The sequence below is a fragment of the Dermacentor variabilis genome, chromosome 1 (assembly GCF_050947875.1).
Source record: "Dermacentor variabilis isolate Ectoservices chromosome 1, ASM5094787v1, whole genome shotgun sequence".
NCBI classification, from domain to species: domain Eukaryota; kingdom Metazoa; phylum Arthropoda; class Arachnida; order Ixodida; family Ixodidae; genus Dermacentor; species Dermacentor variabilis.
Genome location: NC_134568.1, coordinates 219,280,792 through 219,297,722, shown reverse-complemented (window position 1 = coordinate 219,297,722; position 16,931 = coordinate 219,280,792). Strand labels below are relative to the sequence as shown.

Sequence of the window (16,931 nt, the reverse complement as noted above, 5' to 3'; positions counted from 1 at the left end):
CTTGGGCCTCTTAAGAAACATAGAAAGGGGAATAATCAGCACAGCCTTAAAGCCTTCCGTGGCAAAGTCATGCCAATGTGAAGTTGTATGCAGCACTGATGAACAAATCTGCAGGATTTGCACACCAAGTATCCAATATTGTTCGTCACCACTGTTTCCAAACCCATTCTGCATGATGTCAGAGTTCAGGCCAAGCAAAATAAGCCAAATGATACAGGAGAAAACACAAGAAGCTGGCATGTTGTCATGTTGTACATTCATAAGCTGATGCACAATTTAAAGAAGATGGCTTTCAAACGTAGTGTCAATGTTGTATGCTTTGCTTTTATCAACACTTAATAAATGTGCTGCCAAGTAAATCAGTAAAGAAGATATGCAAAGGTGCTCAGGACAAGATATGTGAAATACTAAAAAGAGGTGTAAACGAGAAGAAAGGGGGTTAACCGAGGGTCCCGATTTTTATTAGTCATATCATAAGAAGCCAACAAACACTCACACCAAGGACAACATAGGGGAAATTACTTGTGCTTAATAAATGAAATAAAGAAACGATGAATTAATGGAAATTAAAGTGGATGAAAAAAGAACTTGCCGAAGGTGGGAACCGAACCCACAACCTTCGCATTTCGCGTGCGATGCTCTACCAATTGAGCTACCGCGGCGCTGTTTTCCCATCCACTTTCTTGGGTACTTATGTGTCCTAGTAGAACCCTGGGAGTGTTAGCCAACACACAGACCTTGGCGGCGGACGTGGCACGTCCTTTTTGCCGCAGGCGTCACAAGAACGTGAACCCACAATCTTTGCGAAATGCGAATTGCGCGTTCGGTTCCCACCTGCGGCAAGTTGTTTTTTTCATCCACTTTAATTTCCATTAATTCATCGTTTCTTTATTTCATTTATTAAGCACAAGTAATTTCCGCTATGTTGTCCGTGGTGTCAGTGTTTGTTGGCTTCTTATGATATGAATAATAAAAATCGGGACCCTCGGTTAACCCCCTTTCTTCTCGTTTATTACATAACGAGAGTCTCGAATCCGGCTACATTGATGCCTTCAGGTAGCATATGTGGGTTTATTGACCAGTTGCCTTCACCCAAAAAGATCATGTTCTCGTGACGCCTGCAGCAAAAAGGACGTTCCACGTCCGCCGCCAAGGTCTGTGTGTGGTGGCGCTGGCTAACACTCCCAGGGTTCTACTAGGACACATAGATACCCAAGAAAGTGGATGGGAAAACAGAGCTGCGGTAGCTCAATTGGTAGAGCATCACATGCGAAATGCGGAGGTTGTGGGTTCGGATCCCACCTGTGGCAAGTTGTTCTTTCATCCACTTTAATTTCCATTAATTCATCGTTTCTTTATTTCCTTTATTAAGCACAAGTAATTTCCCCTATGTTGTCCTTGGTGTCAGTGTTTGTTGGCTTCTTATGATATGACTAATAAAATTCGGGACCCTCGGTTAACCCCCTTTCTTCTTGTTTATTACATAGCGAGGGTCTCGAATCCGGCTACATTGATGCCTTCAGGTAGCATATGTGGGTTTATTGACCAGTTGCCTTCACCCAAAAAGATCACATTCTCGTGGCGCCTGCGGCAAAAAGGACGTTCCACGTCCGCTGCCAAGGTCTATGTGTGGTGGCGCTGGCTAACACTCCCAGGGTTCTGCTAGGACACATAAATACCCAAGAAAGTGGATGGGAAAACAGCGCTGCGGTAGCTCAATTGTTAGAGCATCGCACACGAAATGTGAAGGTTGTGCGTTTGGTTCCCACCTGCGGCAAGTTGTTTTTTCATCCACTTTAATTTCCATTAATTCATCATTTCTTTATTTCACTTATTAAGCACAAGTAATTTCCCCTATGTTGTCCTTGGTGTCAGTGTTTGTTGGCTTCTTATGATATGAAAAAGAGGTGTATAATATTCCACTTTCTTGTGGCAAGTGTCATATAGGCCAGGCGGGCAGATGTAACTGCAATTGAGTACTGGAGTATGCAGCATCATTAATCCTTTTTTGTGCCAAATCTTAGTTTAGAAAACCACCAAAATTTTCGAATTTATTTTATGACTTATTCATTGCAAACAGCTTTCGTTACTGCAATCTCAGTAGTTTGTTTGTTGTTTTGTTTTCAGTTGTCAGTTGTGCCTTATTTCATGTTTTTGAGTTTCGGATAGGCATAGCCTCTGAAAAAATCTATGAGGCTTGAAATTTGTTGAAACAGAAGTGAGTTGTGCTTATGTTGTTTCTTATGCAATGCATCATTCCTGGCACAGCGAGGAAAGAAATTCGCAGAGGTGCCGGCAGCAAAGGGTGAGATGCCTCCATGCGAGATAGTCTGCCAGAAGCTCGAACTCTTGCTTGCGATCATCAATTCTAAGTTCAACCTACAAACATGACTCACTAGAGCTTTCCAGGTCTACTTCTTTACTTGAGGTCAAGAAAAAAATTTTAAAAATTTGATTCCAGCATTGAAAAAGGCAGCCATCATTGCTGCAGCTGCCTAATTCGAAACCACCATTTTTATAACTCAAGAGAGCCAGACTTGTGTGCTGTTTCTGCCAACCTCGCCCACAAAAGCTCCGTTTGTGGGAAGCTTGTGCCATCAAGTTGTGCAGCATTCATGTAAAATGATGATAAAATGGCTGCGACTCATCTGTGGCACTCGGTATAAAAAAGTATATCCCAAATGAGTGAATTAACTTAAATTAAATACTAAGTAACGCCTATGCACCACGTGGAGGGCCTGTGTGGTTGTGGTTCAGGATTATTTTTTCTGATGGACAATGCGGCTGCCACCAGACGCTGACACCGGATTTTCTGCGACACAGGGCTCTTAATGCTATCGCATTAGAACTGTGACAAAACAGCATGTGTAATACTAGAAGCCACCTGCCATAATAGCTCATGTATCATGCATCGGGTGCATGTTAATGAACCTTAGATGTACAAATTTAACCTGAAGCCCGCCACTATGGTGTGCTTCATAATCAGATTGTGGTTTTGGCACATAAAACCCCAGAATTTAATTAATTTAGTACTAGAAGCCTTCCACATTGAAAAAAATAGCAAGAAGTGTGATGTTCTATTGATCACACTGATGCAAAAAGAAATAACTCCTTTACAGCAGGATTGAATGAGGGTGTCCAAAGATACAACTATCAGCTGTCACTGTTTTTTCTGTCCTTGATTCCACATGTACACCTCAGGATAATCAATAAAAATTTAGTTGCTATTTTGGTGATATGCAGTATGCAGTGTTATTTTTTCTGTGTTGTCCAGTTGTTCTGGTGAATTCTGGAAAAAGCATGCACACTCACATCTACTAAAGCTCACTTGTGCTCACACTTGCAGGCTAACTGACACATGCAGGCACACTTTCATCTACACACAATGTCTGGTACTCACTTGCAGTGACTTGCACCCACTCTTGTAGCTCTGGAGTGGTTGGCAGCAGGTACACTCAAGAGAGAGTATCGTCCCATGATAAACACAAATTCTGGCGCTGTTGTATGGAAAGGTCCATACCAGATTGTCGTGTGTGCAGAAGACTACAGAACTGGGCTAGTTAGATTGTGTTCGTAATATAGCAGTGTAAAGATAAACACAAATGTGTTTTTTTTTCTCTTTTCTCACCTTTGTCTGTTTCTTGTGCTGCTATATAATGTTTTATATTCCCAGGTGAGGTTTTTTTCTGTTATTGAAGCACATAGTTTATGTAGGCATTCCCAGTGATATTGCGGCTTGCTATTTTTTATGCATGTTTAAAAGTGCATTAGTTGGCCTGATCAGTCGTCTGCAGTTAATATAAAATAATTCCTCTGTACCTTCTTATGCAAAGGAGAACCACAATATATCAGGTGGCACTTTCTCTAGGGCTAGTTTAGACAAGTTACCTGAAACAAGTACATTTTTTAAAGGTACTGCTAACCTAATAGCTCCCAGATTATTTCATTGGCATGAATTCTGAATTCCAATCAGATATAATATTCCAATTGAACTCCCTGTGCCACATGTCTTTTTTTTTTTAGTGTTTATTCTTGAGCATGCCATAGCCTGCGCACCTGCACTTAGTGTATTTTTGTTTGTGCAATTTTCAGCAGTTGTTCTCCTGAAGGAAGGCGGCGCAGTTCAGTGCGCTCCACCGACAGCCTACCGTATGGCAAAGAGTCCACACCACCACCTTCGCGATCTGACCCATCCGTTGCTGCTACTGCTGGAATTACAGCACCCCCTTTAGCTCCAGTTGACACCTCTTTAACAGAAGTGCAGCAGAATAGTGGCTCCCTTGCATCTCCAGCTCCTCAGGTCACAGTGAGTGGATTGAAATTTCAGTTTTGTGACTGTGTGTGTGCAGCATTCCTAACTCTTTAACCCCAAATAGCTCCTGAAAAATGTACCAAATTTCCAAAGCTTTCTTTTTTATGTAGCCATAAATTTTTCTATCATTGTGATTCTGTAAATACATTACTTAATTCTCGATGCTTGATTACATGTTTTTTCCGGACTTCTACCACCCTCTATTGAAAACTGAACCCAAAACCAATTACTGACTGTAACTCGTCTTGGGCAGTGGGAGCAGCACATCAGGCTGAATGAGTGTAGCTTGTCATTGGCAATATTGGTACAACCTCCCACGATGAGTACAGCTCGGTATTGCGGGTTAAAGGGTTAAGGACTATCAAAAGATGGTGGGGTGTTTTTGTTCTTAATTAGTTATTGCTGCAGAACTAGAGTGCCAATTATTTGACTGCTCGATTATTTATGAGCAGAAAGAATATTATTTTGGGGTGATGGTATGGAGAATAGACTAGTATTAGTAGCTTACGTATACGTGGTGCCTACATATGCATGTGTGCTAACATGTGTGGGGGCATATGTGGCATGCACGTGTAAATATGTATCTGGTGGCATGTCACATCTATGCTTCTGAGTTTATATTATATGTTGAAACAGTCATCATGCATTCATTGTCATACCGTTGTCATGAGGCTGTCGTCGTCATTCCATCGTTGTCACTCCAGCTTCATGATTTGACTCTTGTCATGCAGTCATCATCACGCCATCGTTATCATCCCACTGTCCTCATACCATTGCCATGCCATCGTCGTCATTGCGTCGTCGTGTATTTGTTATCATACCATCGTCATGATGCCGCCATGGTTGTTCCATCGTCGTCATTCTAATTTAGTCATCCAACTCTCATCATGCTGTCGTCGTGCTGTTGTTTTGCCATTGCCATCACTTCAGAAACGTCATCTCATTGGCATCATGCTGTCATCGTCATACTGCCTTCGTTGTCCCATCGATGTAATTCTTTCTTCATTATTCTTTAGTAATCGTAACAATATTTGGGTCAAAGTGTATGTAAATAGGTTATGTGGTTGTAACATATATGGCATATGGAAGCACTGCCATCCATCATTGTTCCGGGGCATGAAGATGTTTAAAGCTGCAATCACAATCAATATTTTTAAATAGCCACAGTGTCAAGCTGCACCACCTTTTGCATTTTACATTAAGTTTAAGGGTCTAGAATTATCTGATGTTCAGCTGGGATTAATTATGTTTGTGAAGCCAGAAGTATCTCTTCTATGAGTGGAGGCTTGGTAAGCAAGAAAGAACATAAGCATGAAAGGTGAATAGCAGTGCCACCTTAGAGTTCTCTCACCAGTTCTTCAAGACATAATGAATTTTGGCAGTCTCTCTCTAACATCGCAAAACATTTGCACATTTGGAATAGCTTTGTGCGGTATAACATCCTTACACTTGCTGTGTTTAAGGAACTATGTTTGGGTTAGGTTTAGAATATTACTAGTTGAATGTTGCTGAGTTGAGTCTTTGGTCCTTAGAATGCAAAGTAGCCTTTGTTTATCAGTAAACAGTTAACTAATCCAGAGGAGACACTGCCAAATCCATGATGTCATGGAGAGCTGGTTGAGAACTTAGATGGCATTGCTATCCACCTCTCATTTTTATGTTCTTTCTAGCTGACCAAGCTCATACATATCAAAACTTTATTTTATTTGTTTGGCAGGAAAAAATTGATGGTTAGGAGAAAAAAATTAAAGCTGTAACTTTCTTTCAATTTCATTCCCAATCTGCAGTGCCAGTGATCTTAGTGGAATGTTACAGATTTTCGTGCATTTGGAATGTTTCGCTTATCTGGAATGAAATTGAAAGGGAAGTTTGGTCTTCATTTCTTTTACTAATGAGCCTTTTACCTCTAAGTAAAATAATGTTTTGAAATAATGATACTATAAACAAACTTGGTGTTGCTCATCAATGTCCCTTCAACTGTGAAATAACTTTGACCCCCTCAATGCAGCTTTCTTTCCATTTTTGCATTGAGCTTTCCTGGAAGCAAGACAGCAGCCATTGATCTTTTACACAATATGTATTAAACATCTTGAAGGGGCAGCGTAAGACAACAAAGACAAAGGCAGGAAACCTGCCTTCTGTCTGCGTCTTATTGCGCTGCCCCTTCAAGATGTTCAACCAGTACCAACTCGCCCAAATGTCGATTCTTCTGCAATATATTAAACCTTAATTTCACACACGGCCATCAAGAACAGATGAGGTGCATGTATCACTCAGTCAACTCTTTTGAAATTGATCAACAAATTTCATGAGCTCCCTCGCCACATTGCAATTAAATCAGCTCATATAAATTTATTGATCAAGATCTTTCTACACTATATTCATGCAAACAACTTTGCACATCCCATTTTTACACCACCACCTGACATTACTATGTCCCTTTTGTTTTCACACATGCAACCTCAGCCAAGGGGGTGGTGGTGACTTTCCTAAATAGACTTGTTACTGTCATTGTCACTTTTTATCATTGTCAAGTTCGTGAGACCACACAAACATACATTTTCATAGATCATCTCAGACAGTGGTGCAAAGAAGGCATGCAATTTCTGCCTTAGCATGTTTGTAAATAAGTAGGTTGGCATCTAAGCCGTGTCCTATGCTGTTGGTTTCTTATGTGCCCAGAGCCCAGCACCAGGCAGTGACACCTTCTCGGATGACGGGTTGCCGTGCTTGCAGTCCTTCCCAGATGATGTGCAGGCACTGTTGCTTGGCCGGCTGGGTGCTGTGCCTGCATCCTTGTTGGCTGCTGGCAGCCGGCTTATCAGCCTTTACATCTGTTGTGGTCTGGCTGACATGGAGGCTGAGCGCACACACTTGGAACAGTATATCTACCCCAGTGTGCGTGCCTATGCTGCTGACAAAGGCTACGATCTCAATGTGGTGGACCTCCACTGGGGCATCCAGGTGGAGGCCATGGATCGCGACACCTTTGCACATCTTTGCCACCTGACCATTACACGACTGCGCACACAAGGCCACTTTCTGGCACTGGTATGGGGACGCCTGTTTTTTGCTTCTGGTGCACACTTTATTGCAATAACAATTATGTGGACACTCCAGGCGCATTTCTGCCGTAGGTGTCAGCGTCGCCATGAGACTACGTATAAAGTCCAAGGACGATAAAATCATCGCTGCATGCTGTATGTGTGAGTAAAAGCATGCGAGGGTGAGTCGGCGATCGTGGCTCAATCTCGCACACGCAATGGAGGAAAGCGGGGAGCAAGCGTGCCGCCTTCCGTCATGCGCAAGGCTTAGGGGGGAGGCTAGGGGGGGGGCGCATGTTCTACTTCGGCGACCCGGGCAGCCGGGCACACCCGGACAAGCCACTGTATATTGAAATTAAATTAAATCATAGGGTTTCACATGTAAAAACCCAATCTGATTATGGGGCACGCCATAGTGGGGCCTCCAGAATAATTCGGATCACTTGGGGTTCTTTAACGTGCACCTAAATCTAAGTTCGTGGGTGTTTTCTCATTTTGCCCCCATCAAAATGCACTCGCTGTGGCTGGGATTCGATCCCATGACCTCGTGCTTAGCAGCCCAACACCATAGCCACCAAGCAACCACTGTGGGTGCTGTATCTTGAAAGCCATCTGTGATAGTACAGAGTCCACACTGCGCTGTGTTTTCGTGACTTAGTTCACGTTGATACGAGCGGTAGCACAAAGGTAAATTCGCTTGCTGCTGCTGCCGCATTTCCCCACTGCAGCATTTTGACAGCAAGTTTTCGCGGTCATAGAGTGAGATGTGTTCATGTTTGCTTGTGCATGCGTGACACCAAGCTTGTTACTTCAGTTACTAGTATGCCTATGTTTACAAGTTTATACAGCCGATAAAACTACTATCCTTACTTCGTATAACTGTCCACTAATTTGCTATCGCAATCAACTGCATTTTTTTGTTGCACTGTACGCCAGAAGGCATGCCTGGAAAAAGTGTGTGTATGTATGTGTGTGTTAGAAGTTGGAGCATAAATTAAATGTCAATCACATCAATTAGAAAATTTTAATTGATTAATTAATACATTAATTATATTTGTGGATTTACTATGAGAGTTAAAGACCTGCTGATTTTCTTGTCCAGAAACTTTGCAAAAAAAAAATCCAAGGGCACCTAAGCACTTCTTATGAGTTGTGAATGCGAAAGCATTAATGTCCAATTGAACGGCGCTGAGTGGTCCTTTGAGTTTTGTGCTGCAAGTAATGTACCATAGCGGCATGTGCTGCCCAAGCCAGCAAGCAGCAGCAGCAACCTGCGGTGCCAACGCCGCATGCCACTGACATTCTCCACGACGAGACACCAAGGAAGTAGCAACGGCCACCAAGGCCGGCAGGCACACGGAGCATCTAAGCTCAGTGGGGGTGAGATAGAAAGATATGGACTGTGCACCAGCTTCAGAGAACAAGACGGCGGCACCTGCATGCACGTTCCATGCAACTGCCTCACCGACGACAACCTGTCTTGCCCCGCGGTGTCACATCACTGTGTCTACTCCATCAAGGCATGCTGATGACGTGATACGCAACACCGTTTTGCCCACTCTGCTCTCTCGAGGCGCACTCGTGATGTGGCGTCGCAGCCATTGGGAATTAAGGTGCCGTTTCACTGCTACAGACATCGACTTTTTCGCTCAGTATGCCTTTTGATGTTTTTGCATAAAAAAAATCTGTACTATTTCAATTAACTATTTGCCTTTAATATAGTGTCAGTGACATTTTCTTGAGTGGACATATATAAAGCATGGCAAACTCGCACATACACAATCATAAGTCCAACTGCAGTAAAGGTATTCAATTGACCACTTGTCTCAGTGGCATGAAGTGCAGCGCACTTGGGTGAGTTTTGTTCCGTCTCCTGAGAGACTTGCACACTTGGAGCACCTTAGTGTAGTTTCCTTCCTTGATGTTGAGCAAGCAAAACAATGACATCAATGCTGACGCTTGCCCATTTTTATAGCTCATGTAACCTCAACCAATTAGCCGCAATAAAAAAAATATGTTTGCAATACTTGTATAATGTTACACAGATGAGAAGGTTGGTAGTAACTATCAAGAAGGCACTTAAAGAGTTTTGACTACTATATGTCAACCCCGTCTGCAGTCTGGGCATTTGTTAAAGGCCCCTCACCAGGTCTGGCCATTTTGAGATGATAAATGCTGTGCATACAGTGCACTCTAATAATCGTGTCTGCTAAGTATTACATCGCTAAGCACTGTGGAGAGAACTGAAAGTTCAAACCAAACGCCGTTTGCCCTTCTCTTCATAGGCGCCACACTCTCAGCTGGAGAGTCGACACATATCACACAAATGTGCCTATGTACATGGCAGTGCTGTGACGTTACTCACAGTGGCACGTGATTTCAAGAATTATTCAAGGCAACACCTGTTATTTGTGTAAGCTATTGCTTCAGTAGACAAATTAAATTTTAGAGAAATAATAAAACCTGCAAACCGAATGTCTGTAAGTCTTTGTTTTGCTTCGTACCATAGCAAGAGAGGTGTACTACTTCCGTTTCATCTGCTTGTTCCCATGTCATGCAGTCGCGCACGTAGAAAATGAAACTAAGTCATTGAAACTAAGTCAGTCAACTAAGTCAAATGAAACTAAGTCAGCACAAAATCAAACAAGTAACTGATGTTGCCTTGAATAATTCTCGTAGACACGTGTCGCTGTGAGTGATGCCACAGCACTGTCATTTACATAGGTGCACCTGTGTGACTGATGTCGACTCTCTGGCTGGGAGCACAGCACCTCCAAGGAGGAGGGTGCACGGTGCTTGGTTTGAAATTTCAGCTCTCTTTGTGGCACGCAGCAGTGTAATACTTTGCAAACACGATTGTTAGCTCGTGTTGTAGGCACTGCGCTTGTTAGCTTAACATTGCCAGAGCTGTTGAGGGGCCCTTTAAAGGGAGAGTTGGGCCTTGGACCAAAAATTTAAAGAAATCTTTATTCTTTGAGGTTTGGTGCTGCAAACTTGTACATATGTATGTATGCTATGTGATTATTTTGAATATGAGGTCCATTTTTGTTCATCTACGTTGGTTCTAGTTTTATGCAAGCTTCGTTTAATTAATTTGCTACAATGATTTGCAAAATATCAGTTCCTAAGATTTTGGTAAACAGGGTATTGATGGCTTCTGAATAATTCAAGGAATGCCATAAGACCAACCTTATCGTTCTGCCACTCTACAACAAGAGTTGCGAGGCTTTGAAGTTGAAACTCGAGAGAGTGTTCTTCTGTAGCTTAACTTCACAGGTTTCTTTTTTTTTTCCCCGCATCCCCTTCTTGGCATTGCCCTTGTCATTATCCTCTTAGCAGGCCCACCTCGTTGAGAAGCGCGCACATCACCTCGCTTCTCTGTGAGATTTTCCAGCAGCGCCATTATAAATGGTATATATATATATATATAGTTCTATGGGAGGTTAAACAGGAGTCAGAAAAGTCTGGTCCTGCACTATAAGCGGATACATTATAAGTCGCCCTCATTTGTGATTTATGCCTAGTCTGAATTCACTATTGTGTTTTTGATCTACAGCTATTGATGAGTGGCTTTTTTGTTGCAGTTCAAAAAATATTTATTTTTTAAATTAATACAGTATACAGTTAAAATTCAATCTAATGAAATGCAATTTGATGAAGTTCCCGATCTAACAAAGCAATTTCCATTCCCCGGCAGGTACCCATAGGGTTCAGTGTTGTCACTAATCCGAATTAATGAAACTAACTTGGTCGAACTCTATTTAACGAAGATTTTCCTGAAATAAATACTTTACTTTTTTTTCTTTATACTTTTGACAGACAGGTTTCTTTTTTTTTTTCAAGCATGCGCTATAAAGCTATCGCATTAAAACATCTAGGTGCCCTAGTCACGGCCATAGCTTTGTTTTGACGAGGCTGCACGTCGCACCCATGCATGGAACACCGGATTCAACACCGCCTCGGTACGGGCGGCAGTGGTTGCTTTCATTATTTCCTGGTTTATGTGACAGATGGCTGGATTAGCGGCAAATGCAATGCCGCAGTAGCTTTTGCATGTCATAACGTTACAATTTTAGATTTCGAAGAACCAAAAAATTTCTTTCTTGATTTTACGAACTTCTCCATTTAACAAAATTCGAGCATCGTCATCACTTCGTTAAATCGAGTTTCAACAGTATTTAAGTTTTGGTCTTTCTTTTTTTTTAACCACCTGCTACAAAAGGGGAGGGAAGCAGCTACTACAAATTGCAATTTTGCTTGCTACAAAATTTGCTCCAAAATGCTCTTGATTATTCACACCACTCGCATCCTGAAAACTTGTGCATATGTGTACATGCTGGTAATAAAAATGACACAAACCTTAATGCATGTGGTCGGACCTCTGGTGTCCTCTCTCTGGTGAGAAAAATAAGACAAGCACTTGTGGTCAGGAATCTGACCTAATAAGATTATGGCCCTTGATTAATGGGGCATGCACCAATAAATTAGTGAGAAGCGAAAGTGTCATTGTGTAGTGAGGAAGCAGTGTGCCAGTGGCTTCTCTTGCTTCATTGTTGTTGTTTCTGATAGGCAAATAATGCTTTTGAGAATTTTTTGTCAAGCTTTAATGAACATTGGTGTGTTGTATGGTGCAAAAATGGGCCACATGGATATTTTAGTCAATTACATGTCTAGAATGCAGTGGCACAAGCACCACAAAGAGAACCTACATACATGCACCACCAAATTGTTATCACAAATTTTTCTTCGCATATTGCGTACGTGTGTGTATTTTTGTTCACTTTTTCGCAAGAAGAGCAATAATTTTAATTCATTTGACGCATCCTAGCATTTGCAGTAGGCTGCAGTGATGTGCGTAATGTTTGTGTTGAATTGCATGGGTGCTGAGCACCCATGCAATTCTCCGCATATGTTTCACCATAAATATATTTGTCGGCTCTATTTGCTACTGCTCTGGTTCTCTGTGCTTCATTTATAATTTGTGCAGTGAGTTTTCTTTGTTATTGTCATCTGCTACAGTGCTTCCAGGCTTTACATGTCTGACCAACGCAGGCATATTTTTTACTGCTGAAGAAAGGCAACACCTTCTATCTTTCTGGGGAAGGCATACATTTTTTGTTTTCAAGAACTGGAATTTGGGCGAGTTTGGAAGAATTCATGCTTGACTTAAAGCGCAAGTTTTTTGCACTTTATGTCAAGTGCGAATTTTTTTGTTTTATTTCACTTGTGGAAGGATAGAGAGCAGACCCTGCAAACATTTGCAGAAAGGCCTTTTTTTTTTGCATCCTTGACTTGTCAGTAGCTATAATTTTCATCGATCAGAGAGTATGAAAATGAGTGATGCTTGTATGCATGAAAGACACATTAAAGAGGGAGGCATAAAACAAATCTACACTGGTAGACTGCCCTTTCAAAACAATAAAAAAGTGTGCATTAATGTAAATGAAATAAAGGTCATAGTACTTGAACCTCACACTCACATTGTAGCACCAGAAACATAAGAATGATGTCACAAATTTCACTGCATTTTCATGTATTTGGACCTTTTCTTGTGCAGGATGAGCTTTTGCGGGAAAAGCTGCCAGGTTGAATTTTTCACTTATTTTCAAATGAAATATAATCGATGATCGATTTTAATCAATAAACTGTTTGCTAGTCTTGACCACACATTGCGACAATCTATGAGGTCACAGGAAGCTTGTGAGGAAACTACAAGGCAGCATCATAACCCATATTTGACTTTTTCATTGTTCTTTCTCTGAATAAAAAATTACCTAGCTAGTACTCCAAAAGTGTAATCTACCTGGCTGTCAACATAAATTATTTAGTGTTCCTTTAAAACTATAGAAAAGTACTAATGAAAGGACAAAAGAGACTGTGGAGGCAAACTATTCGGGATTGTAGCCATGCATACACTATTTGAATGGGCATGCCAACTTCTTGTTTACAATCTTCTTTCTGAAACTCTGCAGGTACTCTTGAATGAAAAATTGGAAAATCAGCTACCACACATCTTACCTGCTAGCTTGCCTAGCGATGTGCTGATGCGTGTTATTGATGCTGTGGAATCGCCAGAACAGAGGCAGCTGCTCCTGGATTGGTACATGGAAGACTTGAATAGTGTCCCAAAGTGCTATAGACTTCGTGCTATACGGGAGCATATACCAGACATTGTGTCTGTGAATCCCTCAGCACAAACTGCTGCTCTTGAATTGTGGCAAAAGCAGGCATCACAAATGGTGGAGGCATTGAGATCTACTCTGTCTACAGAACAGCGTGGAAAGTACCTTGTGTCAGGTAGGTCTTAGTTTTCTGAAGCCAAGTTTTTCTGGGTGTAAACTGCATGATGGTAAGTTGTTTGATAACAGTAATAAAGTGTACTACAGCTAAACCTCAATATAACAAACTCGGTAAAATCGGCAATTGCTTCATTGTGCAGAAATTTCATTATATTGAAGTTCTACCTTTTATGCAAATAAGTGCAGTTGCTTATGTATTTTTCTTAAGCAGAAGTGTCTGCAAAATTTTCCAAATTATTGGTCAATCACAAAAAAAAATTGAATGAGAAAAAAATTACATTTTGCTAAATCTGAATGTTGGCAGCAAAAGATGCAGTTTCATGCAGTGTCGGCAATATCTTTACATAGACGGTGCAAAGCGAAGCCAGCCACGCTTTTGTGTCTACTCCATCCCCGTGGCCGCTAATGTCAGCCACAGTAAGTTGACGCTATCGTGGAAAGTGCTGGCAACAGGGGAGCGAATGCTTCGTCTGTCTCTTGCTTCAATGCATCTCCAATACTCAAGATTACGCAGCTTCTGGTACTAAACATGGGGGAAGACAACGCACATGATGCCACAACATCCTCGCTTCCCAGTCCTTGCATACGTGGCAGATGACCTCTAAAACGGAGCATGCGGACTGCGGACACGCTCAGCCACGCACAGCCACGGCCAACCTAGAAAAGGAGACGCACAAACTTGCCCCCTACCTTCATGCGAACTTGACTGCGTTACCCCGAGGTCGCCCCCTCCCCCTTTGCTTACCCTGCAAGGCGCTGCTTATCAAGTCACCATGCTTCCCGGCTCAACTTCAGACACCAACTCACACCCAAAACAAACAGTGATTGAAGCGCGATAGCATCTTCTTCGCTCCTTCTCTTCAGCGGTCGCTCTTGGTCACACGATTTGAGAGGTGTGTTTGTGGAAGTTTTCACTTATTGCCTTGGTATGTGCTCGCGGCAGCAGTGAAATTTCGTTATACTGAAATCGTGTATAAACACACTTCACTATATTTCGGTTCAAAATGCATGGTGTTCTATGGACAAGAAGTGCAAAAAGATAAATATTTTGTTATATCAAGAATTTCATTATATTGAAGTTCATTATGTTGAGGTTTAACTGTATTTGTGTTAATATACATTCTTTTTTTCTTTTTTCATGTTGTCACTTTAAAGGGTCCCCTACCAGGTGTGGCTATTTTTAACAAACAAACATATATACACGATGTGCTGACGATAGTGTCTGAAAAGTATTACAACACTGCACACTTCAAAAGCAGCTGAAATTTCAAACCAAATGGCGTGCTCCTTCCCTCTTGCGGATGCCCGCTCCCAACCAGAAAGTCACAGTCATCAATGCCTCTTCGCAGTATGTGTTTTGACTAATCAGCCAATGCAGGAGGCGCAAATGCCACAAAAAAGGAAGTGGAGCTCGACACCATGGTTTGTTCCTCAGCTTTAGTATAGGAGAAGGCAATGAAGGAACAACACTTGGGAACGCTACTAGAGGCAGAAGGAAAGAGTGTCTCCGTTGGCAGTGATGCTCTGTTTTGAAAAACAGAGCATCACTGTGTTGAAAAATTATTTCGATGAAATGCTCCTTGACGGTGTTTTGCAGCTTCTAGTGTGTATAACCAAAATTTGCCATGGGGCCTGGTAAGGGACCCCTTAAAACACACCTTGCATTATATTGAAGCCAAGTAAGAAATACAGTAGACTTTTGTTAATTTAACTCTGGCTAATTAGATTTTCTGGTTAATTATATCCCAACAGAGCATCATAGCTGCTGCCCATACATTTCAATGGGCCAAAGCTTTCATTATTTGGATTCTGAAGTTCACCCTCACCAGATAATTCAAACTTGACTAGTCGGCAAAAATGCACTTGACCCAAATGCTGACTCGACTTGTGACCCCAATGGCTGCAGCATCTGTATTTGCAGTGTTGGGAGACAGTGATTTTGTCAGGCACGTTTTCTCCTACCAAAAACTATTTTCAGCTTTCCCTAGCAAGATTTTCAAGCAAAAATGATTACCATAGTAACCCATTTCTAGCAGGCCGATTTTTTTTTTTTTCTAAGAAGATTGGTCCAAATATTGTGTGCGTGATGCATTCGGATACAAAAACGTGTTCACAGCCTTCACAACAACCTACCATCAGAGGCAGCATCTTTCCCATTGTCATCACAAGATGGCAACTGAACAAGTTCTCATACAGGATGACAATGACAGTGCATGGTTTTAGTCTTTTGACAACAAAGCTAATTAAAAAGATATTTTACATGCAAAGCTAACGGCAACCAAGTCATGCCGGGTGTTTTCAGAATTCTTGAGAATTGCATACGTCACAGGACAAACTAATAAAGTGGTTGATGTAGGCGTGGGCCACGATCTTGTTTACGATTGCTGCAGTCGTGGATCTTCAATGCACAATGGACTTTATGGAGAACTACATGTTGTGGTCCATACACAGGGATGAAATGCTGTTTGAGAGTGAATAATGGACATTAAGCATAAATTTCCATTCTGTGAAGGTAAACTTCATTAGTTGCATCTTTTTTCTGATTGCTAAAATTGGAGGCATGCTACATTTTACTTGTGTACATTGGATTTCTACTTTGTTTAATGTCATTTCTACATTATTTTTCTATAATGAACCTATAGAAACTTGGTATGCGTTAGATTTGGAGGTGTGTTAGAATTTGGCAAATACTCCCAACTGAAGCGGCAGTGTATTTGAGCATTTTTTCTGCCTCTTCTTCAATTTGACTCGCCAAATAGTTAAATCAATTTCATAGGTCCTATCAAAGTCAAATTAACACAAGTCAACTGTATATGACATTTTGTTTTTATTGTTCCAAGGCCAACCACCAAGGATCTGAGCAGTGGAAACGGCCAACTCTGAACCTTGCGCAATATTTTTTTTTAGCCAAGTTCATGTGTCTCAGATACAAAGCAATGCAACATCATGCAACCACTGGAGCAGAGCAAGACTTACGAGCGTCAACTTTTTCTTCAGCTCGCACTGCTCAGGGGTGGTGACAGGGAGCTTATCATTAGCAGTGTGCAAATGCTTGAAGTGTCATATAGCTTGAAATAGTATTGCCTATTTAATTTGATGCACACTGCACTTGCACTATTTGAAATTCCAATTACTATTCTGACAGTGAAAATTTACAAGCACCAGCCCACAGCTGTCGGCACTCAACACACAAAACCTTCGGGAAGATAAGCACTGTAAGCAGGGTACAACTCATTTCGTGCACAAAAATTCCATGGTTTAGCCTTTGATGCTGCA

General features: G+C 41.6%; 1 protein-coding gene across 3 annotated transcripts in view; it reads left to right on the top strand.

Annotated features, from left to right (window-relative positions):
• LOC142557372 (NACHT domain- and WD repeat-containing protein 1) overlaps positions 1 to 16,931 on the top strand; it is a 110,366-nt gene that overhangs the window by 8,773 nt on the left and 84,662 nt on the right. For 2 of the 3 annotated variants that reach the window (XM_075669177.1, XM_075669168.1), the window contains exons 3-5: positions 4,093 to 4,306; positions 6,995 to 7,363; positions 13,329 to 13,653. In XM_075669177.1, coding sequence (XP_075525292.1) covers positions 4,093 to 4,306; positions 6,995 to 7,363; positions 13,329 to 13,653 — 908 coding nt within the window. The remainder of the gene's footprint in view (positions 1 to 4,092; positions 4,307 to 6,994; positions 7,364 to 13,328; positions 13,654 to 16,931) is intronic. The other variant, XM_075669185.1, reaches the window with a different exon arrangement.